This window comes from Saimiri boliviensis, chromosome 2 (genome assembly GCF_048565385.1).
Source record: "Saimiri boliviensis isolate mSaiBol1 chromosome 2, mSaiBol1.pri, whole genome shotgun sequence".
Taxonomy (NCBI): Eukaryota; Metazoa; Chordata; class Mammalia; order Primates; family Cebidae; genus Saimiri; species Saimiri boliviensis.
The window spans coordinates 238,001,398-238,021,566 of NC_133450.1; the positions used below are offsets into that span (position 1 = coordinate 238,001,398).

Genomic DNA, 20,169 nt, shown 5'->3' on the forward strand with positions numbered 1-20,169 from the left:
ATGGGAAAGGAGAGGCAACCTGAGGTTGCAGACAGAAGGGCTGACCCATCGCCAAGTCCACCAAGAGTCACCTTTCCACACATTTGTCCCTTGCTGGCCTCCCTAACTACCCCATGTAACTGAGTTGGAAAATCGCAGATCAAGAGAGAAAGGCTTGCCCATCCTCAATGTGACTCCAAAAATCACATCTGAACACTCAGTCCTGTTATGTGACTTAATGGGCAGATTTAGATCTGCAGTCCCAAAACGTGGGATTAGGAAAAAGACACAGGTCACTGGCTTCCAAACACAGCACCACCACAAGACGTTGCTTCCTATGCTAAATGGTAAGACCCTTTTCTCCTTTGCAAGCCTAATACAAATGCAAAGAGAATCACTGGGAATCTACAGTAAACCGCCTTGTTTATATTCCCAACATTAGATCTTTGTTTAAAAATGTTTCTGTGAAACAAACTGTGACAGACTTTTTATGTCAGGAATTCTGTGACCATTAGAATTTTCTATACAAGTATGATAATCTTTACCAAAAGATGGCTGCTTGGGAAAGAAACGCCACTATTAGTCAGCAGCTCATCCTATGAACACGAGGCGATGGTCAGGTGCACAGAAAGGCTCTGTTCTAGGTGGACACTCAGTGGTCTACCCTGAAAGGAGAGACTGGCCACAGCAGAGCCACTGCCGAGACCTGAGAGCAGAGAGTCTCGGGAGGAGCGGTCAAGGAGGGTCAGAGCAGGGACCCAGAAGAAAGCCCGTTCTGCTGGAGGAGGGACTCATGAGGACAGTAGAGGAAGGAAGGCGCCAGACGATGGAGCGAAGGAAGTGCTGGCAGGCAGAAGCTCTGGGAAGGGGTGGGTATAATTACCGCCCTGGGACTTGCTAGTCCTGCTGCTGTCACTGCCTGAGAAGGCTCCGCAGTGTCCCGATGCTGCCGCCACACGGAAGGCACGGTAGGGGCCTGTTGCTACCGTTTCCCCATAGGGGCCTCCAAAGCCACAGACGCCTGTGGGACCCGGGGTAGAGAAAGAGGGGAGAAGTGTAAGGGACAGGACTCAGGGCCCTGCTGGGTGTTCAGGCAGAGAGGCCCCTGCCTCCTCCAGCTGCCGCGGAGGGCTCTCCTGGCCCCTCTCTTCACCTCACTGTCCTGTGCCCATGGTCCCTGGGGACCAGCACTGAAAGGCCACCCTCCCTGCAGTGGGTCATCAAACAGGGCACTGACATGGGGCTCAGGATGGGCCCTGAGAGATGAGTCCGGAAAGATGGCTGTCTCTGACCTGGGTGGGTTTATTTTCCTTTACACATGATAAAAGTACATATATCTTAAAACGTGAGCAGAGTTTTCAGACTGACTGACAGATTTTACGATGCAGCTTTTGCATCAGCATCAGCGGGTCCCTCTCCCCTCCTCTCCAGGATCAAATTTGCTCCTCACAGACTTGAAGAACTGCTGCTGCGGGATCTCCGAGACCAACAGTGACAAGGTCAACAAAACAGACGGGCTTGCCTACAAGGGCTGCACGTTCTTTAGAGGCATCTGGCATCTGTTACCCACAGGAACAAGTTCCAATCAACTCACCTGCAAAGCCTCTGCCCCTGCCCTGAGAGGGTGGGACAGGCCCAAAGTGCCGGGGGTATGCAGAGGCAGGGTAGAAGGGCAGGGCAGGAGGTGGCGGGAAAGGGAGCGTGTGGCTCTGCCGGGAGAAGCTGAGCCCCTCGAGGACGCTCTGGCGCATCTTCTCTACCTTGGCAGCCTGCTCAGCCTGGAAGTCAAGGACCAGCATGTGAAAATGCCATCCACAAGGTTTTAATTGAATTTAAATGAGCACTAAAGAAATAAGATCTATCGCCTGTACAATTGGCCCTCTTTATTCATGAATTCTATGTCTGCAAATTCGCCTACTTGCTCACATTTATCTGTAAACACAAAAATCAGTACTCATGGTTGTTTTCTGGTGACCTGCAGACTTGGGCAGAACGTGGCAAAAGCATGAGTTGCTCGATGTGCTGTGACCCCAGCTGAGGTCAAACATGACAACGATTACCTTCTTGTCTCAGCTCATGCTGAAAACAAAAATCCTTTTCAGAGTTTATTTAGTGTCACGTGTTTCACAATTTTGTCCTTTCTTATTGGTGATTTCACTGTTTAAAATGGTCCCGGGCTGAGTGCAGGGGCTTATGCCTGCAATCCCAGCACTTTGGGAAGCCAAGGTGGGTGCACTGCCTGAGGTCAGGAGTTCAAGACCAGCCTTGACCGACATGGTGAAACGCCGTCTCTACTAAAAATACAAAAATTAGCTGGGCAGGGTGGTGGGCGCCTGTGATCCCAGCTACTCAGGAGGCTGAGCCAGGAGAATTGCTTGAACCTGGGAGATGGAGGTTGCAGTGAGCCAAGACTATCCCACTGCACTCCAGCCTGGGTGACAAGAGTGAAACTCAGTCTCATAATAAAACAAAACGAAACAAAAAAACAAAAAAAATGGTCCCCAAGTATAGTGATGAAGTGCTGTCTGGTGTTCCTAAATGCACAAGGAGGCGGTGATGTTCCTTATGGAGAAAATATATGTTAGAGAAGCTTTGTTCAGGCATGTGTTACGACGCTAGTGGCTGTGAGTGCAATAATAATGAATCAACAATCCATATTATATAAGGTGTCTTTAAACAAAAAAAGTACATGAAATAAGATTGTATACTGATTGGTTGACAAAAATATGTGACGAAAGCCTTGAAGGAACCCAGCACCTTGTATTTTCCCTAGGAGGAATGGTTCAACATTCACTAATCTGGCATTCAAGGTGAATTTTAGAACATTACACCACAAATAATGAGAAACAATGTTATATCAGGAGCTTGGCTCATCGTGGGTCCTGAAGTGATATTTAGTGGCACTCAGCACTAGGCCTATCCTAAAGCAGAATCCTGAAACACAGGATGATAAATATTGTACAAAAGATGACAGATTTAGCCAAAGAGCTTTATTTTATTGCCGTTAAAGGCAGCCACCCGGCCCTCGAGCATACCTGACCATCACAGAGGTCGATGAGTGGGGTCTTTTCCCGGCTGGCTTTCAGGAGTTTGGATTGGAAGAGTTTCCCATCAAAATACATCCAAGGACAACAGTGTTCCCAGGGGATTGGCTGTCCGCAAGCATCATTTGCAAACAAGGCCATGTCTACTCCACTCATGAAGAGAGCTGATAGCTGAATTCCTCGGGGATCTAGGTTCTCAATCTTTAAATTGAAAAGAGTAATTTCTATGGAATAAGAGTACTACATAATTGAATTCTTCCAATGTCTTACTAAACCTCTCCAAAGTTACCAATATTCCTCAACAAAACAGCACCACTAAGAAGTCCTATCATTACCTCATACTGACCTAACACTGGCCTCATTTGAACAGAAATACTTATGTGATTTAACACATTTGAATTTAAGAGAATATTTTATAAGCATACTCAAGTATTTCAGTTTGGGCTTATAAAGCGTTCCATAGTATAGAGTAAGACTGTACTTAAGGCTGACATGTGACAAAATGAGCAGTGATGTGTGGTCAAGTTAGTCCAGAGCTCCACAATTTATTCACGAAATAACACTTCACATTTCAGATCTGCACACAGGTAATGTATGAACAGAAAGAGTGTCAAAAATGAACACTCTATTAAGATTCTGCATTTTCAAATAGCTACATTTAAAAAAATTACTTGGTATAATCACATTCTAAAACAAATCTGTACTTTATGTTTACATTATTTTATATGTCAATGTTTTTAATTGCAACTTGTTAATAAGACTGTCAAAATGTCTTCTGGAGAAATGGATCGCTTATAAATGAAAGACGACAACCGACTACACATACTACTAGAATTTGCACAGACTTTAACGTCCCTCAGTGCTGAGTGCTGGGTGCTTGCCTTCTGTATGTAGAGCCCATGGTTCAAGTGCCTGATAAGCAGAGTAAGAAACACTAACACGAGTACAGTCAACTCTTGATCGTCTGTATGTGAAAGACCTAGTTTGTGGATTATCCAGGATAAAATTTTCGCTCTGCTCTGGCTTTTGTCTTCCTACTTTGGTGGCTTTTCCAGAACGCAATGTTTACAGGATATCGATCTAAGCAAAGCCTGTCTGTGGCAGGTAAAAGGGATTTTCATTAAAGGGAAAATTCTGGTGCCAAATGCTAATAAACTTACAATCATCTGCTGTTTTGTTGTCTGTGTTAACATTCCCTATTATCAGCTAACACTGTTTCCCAACCTTTTTAAAAATGTTAACAATGCAGTTAATCTGCCAAAACCTGAAGATGTCTGTTCACCAATTTATAAAAGGTGTTTACGCCTCTGGATCCTGCTGTACATCACCAGCTCCTCCTTTCCCCGTGTAGTTGTTGGGAAGTGAACTTAAAAAAAGTTCCCTTGGGGGCAGGTAAGGCTGGGGTGATAGGATTTGATGCATTTTTATATTATGCCAAGTGGAGGAAGAGAGGTCAAACTAGAACAAAATGGAGAAAATGTACTTGATTCACTTAGACCCCAGCCACCCCCACCTCTGAGCTGCAGAAAGCTGCTCTCAAGGCAGAACAAGGGAGCTGACCCTATTGGAAAGTGCCCAAGCAGAGTTGTGGCCCATGAATGACCAGGACACCCATCTCCTGGCCCCTTGCTCTGCGGAAATGACCACAGATCCCTTCCAGTCAGGTGGGACTCCGCTGCTTCTAGCACAGGGGCCTCCGTGCCCCACTCTCTGCCCTACGCCGGAGAACAGAGAACCCAGGTCAAGGATTAGGGAGAGAAAATGCTGCTCTAAAGTTGTTTACATGGCTATCCGAATGTCAAACACAAAATGCCACCAACAGCCTCTGCGTAAGCACATGCAGCACCATCCTAACGGTGTTTTTTTCTGAAACAGAATCTCGCTCTGTCGTCCACACTGAAGTACAATGGCACAATCTTGGCTCACTGCAACCTCCACCTCCTGGGTTCAAGCGATTCTCCTGCCTCAGCCTCCCAAGTAGCTGGGATTATAAATGTGCACCACCCTATCTGGCTAATTTTCATACTTTTAGTACAGTCCTGTTTTCACTATGTTGGCCACGCTAGTCTTGAACTCGTGGCCTCATGTGATCCACCCACCTTGGCCTCCCAAAGTGCTGGGATTACAGGCATTAGCCAACACATCCAGCCCCTGCAGTTGTTTCTTAGGAACGGGCTGGTGATCACATCCAGATTCAAACCTTTACAATTAATGTAACTCAACTAATGTAACTCAAAACCACTCACCAGGAAAATGGCTATCTGCACACCAAACTTAAGAAACAGCAGCAGATGTATACGGCACAGAAGCGCCCTAGTTAGAACTATTAACCTCCAAATTTGCTGACAGGAAGAATGTAGCAAGACTACAGTGTGCGTGCGCGTGTGTGTGTATATGCCTGTGTGTAAGTGTGCACGCATGTGTAACAAATGGCCTTAACATTAAAGGATTACATTTTTAAGACTTTTTTGCTGATTTTATTCTCTTTGTAGCAATTGTGAATGGGAGTTCACTTATGATTTGGCTCTCTGTTTGTCTGTTATTGGTGTATAGGAATGCTTGTGATTTCTGCACATGAAGAATTTTTTAAATGATGTTTATAGCTGAGATAATTAGAGGTTTAGTAATGATAACTAGCATTAATCTAAAAGAGAAAAGTTCTTTGAATAAGAGCTTGCATAAACAATCTGAATAAAATCTTGATTGCGGTGTAAATCTGCTTCCTTTGAAAATTTTTTAAACTTACATTACATGGTGCTTTTCTTTCCCTAAATGTTAATTATATAAATAATAATTGCTAATATTTATGGAGTACTTAAGAAATATGTATCAAACACTGCTTTTTTCATTGTCATTGTCATCTCTAAACAACACAGAACGCAGGTACTTCTAAATAGTATTCCCTTGTACAGACGGGTCACAGTGGGCTCAAGATCACAGAGCTGGTAATTGGGAGAACCCAAATCTGAACCCTTGATTATAAAAATGGCTGCAATACTCACATTCTAATCTCATTCTTTTACATCAATTGAGATAAAATATTCAACATCATCCAAAGTTCATCAACTAGAGAAATACAAAAAGTTCTGACTTTATAAGAAATACAAATACGGAAGTTAACCTCTCTGACCAATTAGCTCAAGAATCAAATTTGAATAACGTTACTTTGTCCAACATCTAATTACTGGGCAACAGACTCTTACTTCAATTTGCCATATTTCCTAATAACTCTTACACATATCACAGACATGTTGCAGGCTCCTAATACTGTCTTTAAAGCTCTTCACTTTCCTTCCATCTTTTATATTCTGCACTTGGCATGTAAAACTGTTAAAAGAACTTAAGGCAGTTATAGGGATGTCAAGGCAAGGGAGAAAGAAACTGTGCAAATATTATAATGGTACGAAGTTCTTTCTCCTCATTATTCACCCACCCTCCTCGAAACACAGGGTCAGTGCTAATTTTACCTTAATTATATTCATGCTGGTAACCTAGGAGAAGGGCTTAAAAAAATAACAGGAAAAATGAGGGTCATCAATCACTGTCACAGGTATTCAAGGAGCCACATGGAACACTCTCAATTATTCATGGACATGGCGGACGAAGAAAGCATGGATGAGATGAAATTCTTAAAAATTCATTGTAACTAACAGTTTCAATGTCTTTTCCTACCAAACCTCCCCATTAGAAAATGTTAACAAGAGTCTTAACTGTCAGCACCGGGTTTTCCTTCCTCTTTTCCTCCTCTGATGGCCAACCACAGGGTGGACGATAAATGGGGGAAGAGAAACAGGGTCTGGGCAATCCACAAACTGGGTAGCAGGCCCAGACACACCAGTTAACAGTCAAGAGTTGACTATATCACAAACCATGGAATAGTGTATTACAACAAAGCATTGTTGTTGCTTTTGATACTGCACAAAATTTTAGTGGTTAAATGAAAAGGCAATTTTAGAATTTAATTTTCTATCACTGAATTTTGGAACCCTCAGCTCTGCATAGGAATTTTTGTAGCATTTAAATAACGATCATTCCTATCAATTCTCAATCTGATGTTAGCTGAGAGGATCTTAAATCTTAAAAAAACAAAAAAGCAAACAATTGCCTTTCCCCTCAACAAATGCTATTCTTCCTTATAGGTCTTTCAGAATTTATACTAACCATGAAAATGAAGCACTTACAGGTGTAGGCTGTTCTTATTAAAGGGAACTGTCGACCTCCAGACAAGCAAGACCCAGAGGATCGATGAGTCAGACTGAAGTTTACTATACATACCTATGTCTTTCTGAGCACATCTCTACAAATGTCTGGCTTTAGATGAAGAACCAGGAGAAAACCATGAAAGCACTAAGATCTCAAAAGAACCAAAATGAAAGCTTAGAGTGTGATTGTCAAAAGTTATATCCTATGTGTTGATCCAAAAATGAAAAGGATATGAGATATAAGATGAACTTTGAGTAAAAGTAACTTTGATGGTGAATAAGGCTTAGTGGGCATACCTGATACCTGGAGGTCTGATTTTCAGAACTGGGATGTCAATACTGATGTAATTATCTATATAAGAGAAACAGGAGTAGAGGTAGAGGGATGGCACCACACTCTAGCAAAAGTATCTCCAACCCCCTGAAGCACAGTCTGTGACGAAGACGGTGGTGATGAGACAAATCAGGTGAGGATACGGGGAAGGACCTGACTTAGCACCAGCCACACTGCCTGACGGGGACACCTGACCAAACATTGAAAACAGAAACGTAAATTCAAAAACATTAAAAATAATAATTTCTGTCTAACAAACAGAAAAGCTTGATCTACAAAGCAAAGAATATAATTTGAAGTGAATTCTCCTAAGTTTTGGTTTTTTTAACAGCTTATTTCTAAGTCATAAGAAGTCTCAGGTGAGTTCTACATAGTTGAGGAGGGTCACTTAACACCAAATTACTCAATTTAACATGACAATTTAGGGAAAACTAGAAATTTATTAAGCAACAACTATTGAATACTGAAAATCTATAAAGTGAGACTAAAATTCCCCTGCTGGAAAGAATGCCTTCATAAAGAATGCCAAAAAGATCTAAGGTGAAGGCAATTTTGTGGAAAGAGATTAACTGATTACAAATCAAACTCTGTAAAACAAAACAAAACAAAGGAACTGATGGCAAAGAAAAAAAAAAAAAACAAAATCCTACACATTGAAAAGAAAAGGTTGATCTACTAATTTAACCAGCTTTGAAAAGTCTTGAACCTTCTAAAAATTTAATACGGAAATCAGAAAGCAATTACAACCATGTGAACCAGGTAACTAATGAAAGTATACTGAAAAAGATATTCACACTGAAAAATTAGGTGAGGACTTGAAGAAAAATCAATATTGTTAAAACAAAGAACAAAAGGAATTACTAGAAGGCAAAATTAAAAGGAATATGATGTTAAATGCTGACTTAAAGGGGCACAGAAATGATGATGTAACATCGTTCTTCAAGCGGTTTTTTATAAGGGATTTTATAATACTAGAGGGGCAAAGAATATTTTTTAGAGAAAACTAATGTTGTAATTAGAAACAATGAAATGAAATAAGAAAAAGAATGCTTGCTAGATGTTAGAAAATTCTTAAGATCAAGCCCTCTCAGGGACTGGAATCCCCTCCTAATATATAAAAAGCAAGTTTATTTTATGATGTGATAAATAAGAATAAACACCCAATGGTAATCAAGGGGAAATCATTCTCTGACAACAGTGGGACTAATCATTTCCAAACTGGGGATAGTAAATCCATAACTAGAAAGGAATATTCAGTATTCCTTTTGCCATGAAGGCAACTGATCAAGTTCTTATCATATTAGTATTATTAGTTTAGTGCCCTAAAGCAATTAGTTTAAAGAATTAGCAATTCTGCCTGTTGAAAGTTAGCTCTATTACACCAAAATCCAAAGCGAGACTGTCCAAGACAATGCAATGAAGCTGATAAATTACCTTGAGTTCCTGGAGCTGATCAGGCTCGTAGAGTTTGGGGGACAGCGCCTGAGCCAGGAAGGCATCCAGCTCCTGACGCCGGAGAATGCGTGCTCCTGGCCACTGCACCATGTACCTGGTGAGGGGCAGAAACGAAAGGTTGGTGATTACTGAGTGGTCAGCTGTCATAGCGACAAGCCCAGTGGGAGGTTCTAGGTAAATTCCGGATGAGGTGAGCTAAGAAGACCCACGTGATTTCTTATTCAGCTTTTCTATTTTCACTTGATGATGCCATTATGAATGAAAACATAATCACCCAAGATTACCAGAATGGTTTACTTTAGAATAATTATAATTGTGCATACTGAAAACTAGCTGGTCAGTGATTTCTGATACAACTTCACTCTTGTGAAGTATTTAAACACTGAAAGTACATTCTAAGTGCCAATTTTCGGGATTCATTCATTTTTTGTTCAAGCCAGGATACCCAGGAGGCAGACCCTAGGTACAAATAAGAAGAGAAATCCCGAGATGAAAAGCAAAGACCATTGCCTAGCCACTCTGCAGCTGCAGGTCCACAGAGGAGGTAAACAGTCAAAGATGGGGTCAGTACCACAAGGTGAGGGGGAGTTAGACTCAAGAAAAGCAATGCACAGGACCATCCCTAGAGTCAGAGTAAAACGTGTGCACCCTGAAGTGGCTGCTGAAGGACAATCAATCTCCAAATCTTCAACTTCAACTAGAACAGGTCTGCCTGAGAGTCTCCTTCCCTTCTGGGTAACAGCACTGCCTGAATCACAAACACCCTAGAGCACTGCGCAAGCACAACCCCAAGGAGTGTCTGGGCATGCGAAAGTGAAGGGCTAATTATAATGACTTAGTCATAAACCTTTCTGAAGTCTAACGGTTCCCAGTTCTTTGCATTCAATAAACTTGAAGGATGATCTAATCAAGTTGCCAGCTGATCACTAAAAATAACTCCTGATGATAGATTACTATGTGATTTCTGGCAAATAACTCAAAAGGAGTTCAGAGAACTGTGACATGCTTAACAAAGTTCTTTCCATTCCCATCTACAGAGTAAGTTTGTTCAGTGCTTAAAATCCGAGTTTTAAATATGAGTTTTAACAAAACCCAAGGTCAGAGTTGGTGCTGAGCACTAAATTATTCTTGTATGAATTAATATTCATCCATGGGAACACCAACTAAGTAGGAGAGGTTCTAGACAGCTCACTGAGATGTATTTTCAGTTGAAGCCCAAAGTGGAAAGTTCATGTGCTCGCTAGGTGCCAAGGCATCGGTCTAAGCACTTTACACACTTCACCTCATCTACTGTCATAGAAACTCTGAGGCAGGAATAATCATCATCCCATTTTAGAGAAGGGGAAACTGAGGCACAGAGTGCTTATATGTCCTGGTCAAATTAATGTGGCAAAAGTAGGATGTAAATGCAATCTCAAGGTGAACAAACAGCGAATGTTAACATTTGTATGGTATTTACATTTGATCAGATATATTAAAAAATGATGTGAAAGTTTTATTTAATTAAACCATCAATATTTGCAATGTCAAAAATCACATCCTTTGCGAAAGGTTTATGACTGGCACATCACTAGTAAAAGCAAAAACTAAACTGCCTTAAGGAGCAATGAGAAGACCATCATGTCCCTACTGTGGGGCTCCACCCCAAAGGCATCACCTGACTCTAATCACGAAGAAACATCTGTCCAATAGAAATTGATAAAATTATCCACAAAGGAATAAAAAAAAAGCTATGAGCTGGCTGCCTGTGTTTGTAAAAAGAAGGTTACTGGAGCATAACCATGCCCATTCATTTCTGTCTTGCTGACGGCCATCTCAACAGTGCTGATGAGATGGCACAGGTGTTTCTGGTATCACCGCTGAGAAAGGGCTGGCATTCACTGCCAGGCCCCAGGCCCCAGGCCCCAGGCCCCAAGACGAGCAAACAAAAGAGCAGGATGGGAGGCAATGCCACGAGGACCAGTTGCATGGCTTCTTCCCTGTCCTTGCATCTCAGTGCCCACACGGAGCAGGCCACAAGGCACCAGCCACTGGAGGAGCAGAGAAAATACAGCAGATGGGACGGCATTGTGCGTCTGAGCATGAACTTAAACACAAAGCTGAAACGATGCGGCCCTTGCCTCCTATGGTGCAATAGCAGCTCATCCTGCCATGGCCGTGGGGCCCCAGAGTGTGTCCTCACACAGGGTTCCAGTATGCACCTTAGGTCAAGTAGATGGTGGCCAGTCAGGTGCTCTGCTAGATTAAAGGCCATGTGTCACGCTAAACTTGGAAGAGAAAAATACATAAAAGTAATCAAATTCATTATTGCTAACTTGATCTCAGAGAACCCAAAGTCTTAAGCTTTCTATGAATATAATATTGTTATCGATCAAAACATGTCCTTAATTGAATTTGCCATCAGAAAAAACCAGAAGCCTCTAAAAGCAAAAATAAAGGAGGAGTCAGCTGGGCATGGTGGCTCATGCCTGTAATCCCAGCACTTTGGGAGGCCGAGGTGGGTGCATCACCTGAGGTCAGGAGTTCAAGATCAGCCTGACCAACATGGTGAAACACCATTTCTAATAAACAAACAAAAAAAAATTAGCTAGGTGTGGTGACACATTCCTGTAATCCCATCTACTCAGGAGGCTGACAGGCAAGCAGGGCGACTCAGGAGATACAGGGGCAAGCAGAACGTCTGTGGAGAAGTAAAGAGGTGCTAAGAGAAGACAACAAAGGCCAGCTGGCAAGGTAAGAAGGGGGACATCAAACAAGATGATGGTGCAGTGAGCTGAGGGCCCCCAGAGAAACAGAAGGCTCTGAGTCCATGCTGCTACAAACGTGCTACCTGTCTGAGAAGTGAAACCTTTATGGGGCCTCCAAGCGCTTCCACATGACAGTCACAAAAGATGAGAGCAGCTCCACACAGAGAAGCCACGACACCCTGCACCAAATCCTCAGAGCCAGCGTCCTGCCTAACGGGACAGGAGACCTGCACCTCCAGGCAGGGCATCACTCCTGAAAGCAAAGAGAGGACCTGGAACAGGAGCAGGTTCCTTGTCATGAAGGACACTATTGGGACAACAAGCCTAACAACTCTGAAGGGTGGAATGGACTACAGCATCACTATGGATTGATTTTGATGGCTCTACGGTGGTTATAAAGTAAAATGCCCTCATTTGTTAGAAAATCAGTAACGTATGTTTAAAAAAAAAAAGGGGGGTGGGTTCTGTATTGTACTTGCAACTTTTCTCTCTGTTTGAAGTTCTTTTAAAACCAAATCAAACCAATCAACTACAAAGCCTAATGAACATCTAGTATGCATCCTAACTCAACTGAACTCCAGAACACCCCAACAGTGTCTACCCGTACACCTGAGCTACGGGCTGTGAGGGCACAGACGCAGAGACGTCCCAGCAGCAGAACCACACCAGCACCTGGACCTGGGTTTCCGGATACCTTCTTCATGACAAGGAACCAGGGCTGCTCTTTGGAGAGATGGCTGACGCTGGAGCAGGGAAACAAAAAGCCTGAAGCATCTCATAGCGCCAAAAAGCAAGGAAGCTCTCCCCAAAAAAGAGGATGGTGTGTGTCACAAAGGCCAACCTAAGACAGCTCCCAAGGCCAGAGCCAGGACAATGTGAACAAAGGTAAGGCAGAGCTGGATATAACCCCAAGTGAATTGAATATGACCCTGTAAAAAGAGGATAGGAGTCCATACTGACATAAATACAGTCATGTGCCACACTTATGTGTTGGTCAACAACGGACCACATACATAATGGTGGTCCCATAAGATTGTAATACCATATTTTGACTGTACTTTTTCATGTTTAGATATACAAATACTCGCCATCATGTTTGTGTAAAAACACTATGCTGTTTTGCACAATGACAATCACCTAATGACAGATTTCTCAAAATGTATCCCCATCATTAAGCAATGTGTGACTATAAATGATTAAATAAATGAAGGGGGAAGAAGAGACACATTTTCCCTATGTAAGAATTCCAAATAATATATGATAAGAATCTCCTTTTATAGCCTTCAAAATCTCCAATATTTAAATAATAAACTATGTTTAAAATCATTATATAATATTTATATACCATACATGCTTACAAAATATACCTACAAACATACTGTATCATAGCTATTAAAATCTAGATTGCTTTTACATAGCCTACATTTCTATCATATATAGAAATGTGGGATAAGGATAAATTTCAACAGACAACATTATTGATCTGGAATAAACTTTACATCCTCTCTAGAACTCATCTGACGCTGTGGTCACAGCCCCTACAACTGGCTGGGACCCAGGTCCCAGCTCCCGTGCGTGGCACCCACCGTAAGACGCAGCAGAGCACCATGAGGTGAGTGGGCACGTTGGCAGGGTTGAGCATGGCCGGGGTGTCCGACCTCATGCAGGCCAGGAAGGCCCTCATCCTGCGGTTCTTATCCTCCACCGCCTTGCCCAACCATAGCCTCTTCAGGTTGGGACAGGTCCACTCCCTGAAGGCAAGAGCTTCAACCAGTTCCGGGGTTTGAGGAGACTTCCCTTTGTAAGCTGCCCATTCTTTAATGATCACTGGTGAGACTACAGAGACAAAAAACGAGAGAAGACACATTCATGCATCATTCACCTACTTTCAGTCTTAACAAACATAAGCAGCTCTAGTAATCGGTCTGAAGACATCGCTTCTCAGGGAACAATGCGTTCTCTCCTAGCAAACCACCGACCATCGAGCCCTCGTGGGGATTTGGTTTGGCCCTCTATTCCACGAAATTAACAGTTCATTCAGATTTTAGGCCACGAATAAGTTTCATCCAATCAAATCATGACTTGATTTCCTCATATAATTAATAGGTATAAATCAAGATGTTAGACAAAATCCATTTTAACATTTTATATCTACAAATAGTTTTAGTTATAACAATTGGTGTCATTCACAGAAGTATGTGGTTATCTAATTATTTTAACATGCCAAATCCAATTTGGATAGCTAATCTCTTTCTGCATAGATAAATACCCTCACAAATTAGATTTGAGAAATAATTTGTATTCAGTAGCCACTTTACTGAACTTCCCACTTTAACAAATTTAACTGTTAAACTCTATTTTTAAGACTGGCCATAAAACACAAGCAGATGCACATATTCAAAGTGTTGAAATCCCAGATGATGCCAGCACACAGTAATTCTATTCAGCAAGACTTCAGACAGAGTATAAAGTTATCCAACGCTTGGTCTCAAAAAAGACAAGAAGTTCTAAGTTGACATAACACAAAAACAATACCTTTTATCCACAGATGTTTTACTGTTAGTCAATTAATTCTTACAAATACATAAACATCCACATTTTCCCAGTTGATTTCCCAATAAATTAAGGAAAAAACAGTGACAAGGAAATAAAACAAAAACAATCCATACTGTATAGTAGAACGTTAAAATTTCATCAACTGCACTGAGGTTAACAACCCAATAGGGAAATCTGAGTGTGCATTTCATAAGTAACGAGTGGTTCACTTTAGTTGAATAAACACCAGAACCACAGCAGGGCCCGGTGTGGCCCCTTGCCCAGTGCTGCTACACATGAGCAAAGGCACCGTCCCTGGCTAACACACTCCAGTACACAGCCCACTCCAAGGTCAGTGGCTGTTCAGAGACCAGGATGCTATCATAAACTCTAATTTGATCTTCAACACATTCATTCTATCCAAATTACATTAATCTATCTGGGTTTGTCTTCTCTAAAGTAATACCTAAGGCATTCTGAAGAATCCAAAAGCAGGACAGAGTTAAATGTATTACTGACTAATCTCCAGTTCCACTCTGAGTCTAAATATAGTCAGGCAATACAATAATCTCTTAAAATGTCATGAAAAACGCCAGCAGTTAGATACTTGGGATACATACTTTCTCAGCAACAGAAAAAAAAAAAAAATGCTTACACACATTTCACTACCTGACAAGTCAGGTAACAGTGTCACATATAGGAACACATTGAGTCAAGATCTCACTGCAAGGGCTCTGTGACAAGCCCTTCCGGAGCCAACTCCAGACAGTGTCCCCTTACCTGAAGCCTGCAGCGCACAGCTGGGGTACAAGTTAAGGCAGTCACTGAAAATTTTCCTTTTACAAAAATGTTACTGCTCTCATTAGGCAAATGTCTGTCATCACATTTGAATAACTTAGTGTTTAGATGTTAAAGCGCTATTTCAAACACTTCAAATGCTTAAAGTCCATCAAGTCAAAACACAGACATACATGTATATATAAATACATGCTTATTTGTTTTTATTCCATACTTTTAAGTGTAGATATAAAACCAATAAAGTCTCCACCACGAAGCAGACCCTGTCGTTGGACGCACAATCTAAAGCACCGCCCCCACCCCAATCCTGTGGATCTCCAGCACAGCTCAGCTTCTGGAAGCTTTCCCAGAAGTAGTGTCAGAACATGCAGGATCGTCTCCACAACCACCACTACCATGCACAGGCCTTCCTGGGAGCCGACCCTGCCTTCCCTCCTGTGATCCGGCACCAAGGCTGCTTGGGTCCAAAGAAAAAAAAAACAGACAAGGGGGGGCTTCCAGAATGAGCTGTTCGCCAATATGCTATGTTGCTATCAGATCACTCCACATACACACACCCCACAAACACACAGGACACACATTTCATACCACGCACACATCACATCCTTCACACAACATACCTCCCCCCAACAAACCTCACCTCACACATCCCCAACACCACACACACACCGCAACACACACACTGAAACACACCACACACACAGAGCATGGGTTCGGGCTGTGCCTGTCAGGAGTCCCCTAGGGGTCTTCAAGAGAGCCGTAATTAACAAACACATCTTTACTTTGTCATTTTTTTCTTTCCCTTTCATCCACTCTGTTCTCATCTCTCTTGAATCATTTTAGCAATCATTTATGTTTCATTTTCATTCTAGGGAAAAAAAACTACTGGTAGAAGATTTTCCTTCTCAATTTCAAAACCTTTAGGCCTCTGCAGAGTTCCTCCCACGAGGCCCGAGGTCACACAGTGACGTGGAGGTCACAGGCACTAGTCCTAATGCACGGTATCCTCAGAAACATGCACTCCAGCTGCAGGCTCCGACAGCTCTCCACGTTAGAGCTCTGAGGGCCTCCTGTATGTCTGAATGAGCCTGGCCTGGCGCTGTGTCTCAAGACTTTACACAGCCCAGACAGAAACAGGTGAACATACTCCTGAGAACCGAAACTGGACTCTTGTTGAGGGACTCACGGTAATACTCCAGCCAAAGGCTGCCCCGAGTCCTATAAGGGCTCAGAACTGTCTCGGGTAAGCCTGTAGACACAGTAGGGACAGAGGGGGGACAATGTCCTCTTTCACAGCACTAAGCATGTTGTTGCCCAGGTGCAACAGTCATGACAAAAACAGCAAATCCAATTCAAGAAATACATGTCTTTATCAAAGAAAATAGACGTGACTGACACAAAGCCTTGCCCCAGAAGCAAAGATGCTCATCTCCGACAGTTAGAGATCTTCTGAGTCTTCCACCACAGAGGAGAGGTAGAACCTTAGGCCAATCAGTTAATCAGTATTTACGGAATATCTACTATGTGCCATGTAAGGCTGGGGCAAGGGGGGAGGCGGGCAATCTGCATGGGCGTGTGCCTGAGAGGGAGGGTCTCCTTGAGTTCTCAGACCTCAGTCTAGATCCAGGACTAAGATAAGAGGTCACAACTAACTTTGCAATACAGTTCCGGTGATTAAATATAAAAAGCACCTAGTGCCCCTCATTATGTAGAGAAAACTGCGTTAAGATTGATTCACATTTTATACATTACTTACATTAATTAAAAATTAGTGCTTATGAAGAATTCCAAGGGACATCCAATTTTCAGGTTGACACAGCACCCTCAAAGGTGGAAGGAGTTGGGGAAAGAAAAAAGCTTGCTTCTGCTTTACAAATCACCTGCAAAGGGGCAGCTGAAGGACAGCCACTAGAGATGGGAGCACCTCCTGCTCTTCTCTCTGGGCTTCTCAGCCCTCCTGGTATTACTCAACACACAGAAAATAAGCAAATAAAAGTAGCCAGCTCACAGCAAGGTACTTGAGTCTTTACAAAAACCTGCGGGTATGTGGGCTTGTCCATGGCACTGGGCTCCAGCACATCCCGAGTGGGTACCATCTGGGAGCTAGAAAAAGCATGGTGGTGTAAAATGAACCCTGTACTGGTAGCTTTGAAGAGAAACATGTTCCTACTGTGTCTTATTAAAACAGTAAGAGATTCCTGGAAGTCAGCTTATCTAGCTGAAGACCTGTGAATAAATCTTGTGTATCACTATCGACAAATATTAATCTCATCTTTTCAACTATCAGAAAAATTCGCTACTTCAGGAAGTAGCGTAGTTCTAAAAGAATGAATATCAAACTGTTTTCTTTACCTTACACTAAACCGAGTTTTTACACTGGGGGAAAAACAACTCTAGAGCAGACATGTTACCGGAGGCTAAACTTACGATGCATTTTCCTTACAGAAAGCACCCCTTCAAAATACAAAAGACAGTGTGGGGCCATTAAATACTATCGTACTTAAGCTGTCGTAAAAACTCAATGTTTTCCATCAGATGTCACTCATCTTCTTTTAGCAGCACATGTAACACGACAACTGGGCTGGGTGCGGTGGCTCACGCCCGTAATCCCAACACTCTGGGAGGCCAAGGCAGGTGGATCACCTGAGGTCAGGAGTTCCAGGCCAGTCTGACCAACATGGAGAAACCCCGTCTCTACTAAAAAAAATACAAAATTAGCCAGGCATGGTGGTAGGCACCTGTAATCCTAGCCACTCGGGAGCCAAATCGCGCCACTGCACTCCAGCCTGTGTGACAGAGGGAGTTGCCATCTCAAGAAAAAAAAAAAAAAAAAAAAAAAGCTATGACATCTAAGCCACCTTAGAAATCTGTTATAATGCTGACTTTGGATCTATACCAGCCCAGGAATAATATACATGGTTCATTTTCTACGCCAATCCCAACTTGCTGGAATGGCCACCTATAAGACCGTATTATTATTAAAGTATGTCTCTAAGCTTAGTGCCAAAGCACCACCATTAATTAGCAATGCCCACTAAGGGAGCAGAAGAGAGAGCTGCCGCATGCAGGCACGCGTGTTCATAGGTGAGGAAGAGATGTGTAGAGATGAATGGCTTCCAAGATGGTGGCTGACAAGACTTCTGGTTGTGTGTATTTTGGGAGGAGCCGCTATTATACTTGCCGAGCTTTCCCGGGATTGTTATGATCATAAACAACAACAAAAACCTCCAAGTCATTTATATCAGGGAAGAAACAGAAAACTGGAGACAATGACTGTTCTTTCCTTCTAACAGGGAAACTGTCCCTTAACTTCTAAGCAGCCCCAGCATGTAGCATGCAGGTGGCAGGCTGAGTTCTCCTCCTCAGGCTGACCCATTGGTAAGCACCCTCTTTAATTCTCAAAGGTAAAGGGCTTTGGATATTTTCTTAAACATTTGATATTTGAGGATGGAGCAGCCCATTGTCCACAAAAATATAAATGCTTAGTAAGGCACAAGACATGTAGCAGAATACGGTATTACAGACATGTGGATCAATGCAGTTCCTATTCCTCATTCCATGCATGTTATTCCTACTATATTAGAAACTCAAAAGTTCAAGGATTGGCAAGTAACACTGGTTAAAAAGAGTTTGAGGACTTATGAAATAAATATTAATCCAAAAGAGTATTATTACAGATTGGCCTGTCATATCATTTGGCTTCCTCAGCAATCGTCTCTTGTGCTGATCTACTCAAAGTTCTGTGGAAAAAAAGGCAATGCTGCTCCTAGAGATCTTTGTAGAATAAAGAAATTCAGACAGACTTACTAACAGCCTTCACAGAAATCATGGGGAAAATGTTTACAATACCAATTTTCACACATATTAAATCAGCACAGTAATACTGATTAAACTATTACTTCATAATATAATCCACAGTGAGCAGACTTATTTTTTATTAGCATTTCCAATTACTAGCACAAATAAAAACATTTCTAAAGCAAACTGGACCAGGAAAAATTGCTCCTTTCGGCTTTTCTTGGTGGTTTAAAACTACAGGAATAAATGTAGGAAAATCTTTCATAAAAATAGTACGCATCATCTATAAACTTGTTCCCTCATTCCATAAATTTATTTCATGTGTGTATAATTTTTATCTGTCTACTATTTATAAGTCTGTTTCTCTTACTTAATTTTGAGGTACTAGGGAAGACTTTCATAAGAAATGGGAGGCAAGAAACAAAGGCCCATTTTATTAAGTGGATAATGTTAATTTTAAAAATGTGGAAATCACTGAGCTTTACTTTACGAACTTTGTGCTTCTCAGTTATTGCTGGGGATACTTACTACCCTACAATCTTTTAAAACATAGGCCTTTTACTCTGTCTCGTTTGCCCTCAAACCACTGCAGCCTCTCCCACTTACACTTGGAGAGGAAGCAGCCCAGTGACTGACAGCGAGCAAGAAGCACCCTGAAGAAGGAAAAGCCACTGAGGAGCATAACCACCTCCACCACAGGAATGAGTAGAAGAAACTGGCTACAGCACCTGTATTTTTGCAAGATGAAAGCTTCAAAGCCAGGAGTTCTTGTGTCAGACCCCGGGCTTGTCTCCAGGCCCAACCTTTATTCCAGCATCAACAGAAAAGGTCCCTGGGTTCCACCTTCCCTACCAGCAGGCGCCACTATCACTGTGGAGCACGTCTGCAGGAATCTGAATGCCCTGGGTGTTAACAGTTCTCTTCTACATGCACCACTGGCAGGGCTTAGAATTCCAAGGCATATACTGCCACGATAAGCAAATATTTTTTTCTGAATTTCCTAAGGTGAAATTACAGAACTTAAGGATAGAAAGAAAGGGGTGGAAAATAAACTGCCAGCATGTAATACAATATGACTTTCAACAGGCTGGAATTTTTATTTTTTTTATTTTTATTTTTTTTTGCTGTCACCTAGTTCAGGAGAAGAAGGGCTAAAAAATTTTAAGGGTATAATATCCTACTTTCACCATATAGTGACTTTAAAAATGAAACTTTGGTAAATCACACGAATGTTAACTGTAAATTATGAACACTTGATTAATATACCTTAATTACTG

General features: G+C 42.1%; 1 protein-coding gene across 5 annotated transcripts in view; it reads right to left on the reverse strand.

Moving 5' to 3' along the window:
* The window catches only part of LOC101053049 (family with sequence similarity 120 member A), a 119,934-nt gene that overhangs the window by 12,384 nt on the left and 87,381 nt on the right, over window positions 1-20,169 (reverse strand). For 3 of the 5 annotated variants that reach the window (XM_039474745.2, XM_039474743.2, XM_074395568.1), the window contains exons 11-15: window positions 13,348-13,597; window positions 8,994-9,108; window positions 3,015-3,224; window positions 1,574-1,757; window positions 863-1,000 (exon numbers count right to left, since the gene is read on the reverse strand). In XM_039474745.2, the coding sequence (XP_039330679.1) occupies window positions 863-1,000; window positions 1,574-1,757; window positions 3,015-3,224; window positions 8,994-9,108; window positions 13,348-13,597 (897 nt within the window). The remainder of the gene's footprint in view (window positions 1-862; window positions 1,001-1,573; window positions 1,758-3,014; window positions 3,225-8,993; window positions 9,109-13,347; window positions 13,598-20,169) is intronic. The other 2 variants (XM_074395570.1, XM_074395569.1) reach the window with 1 other exon arrangement.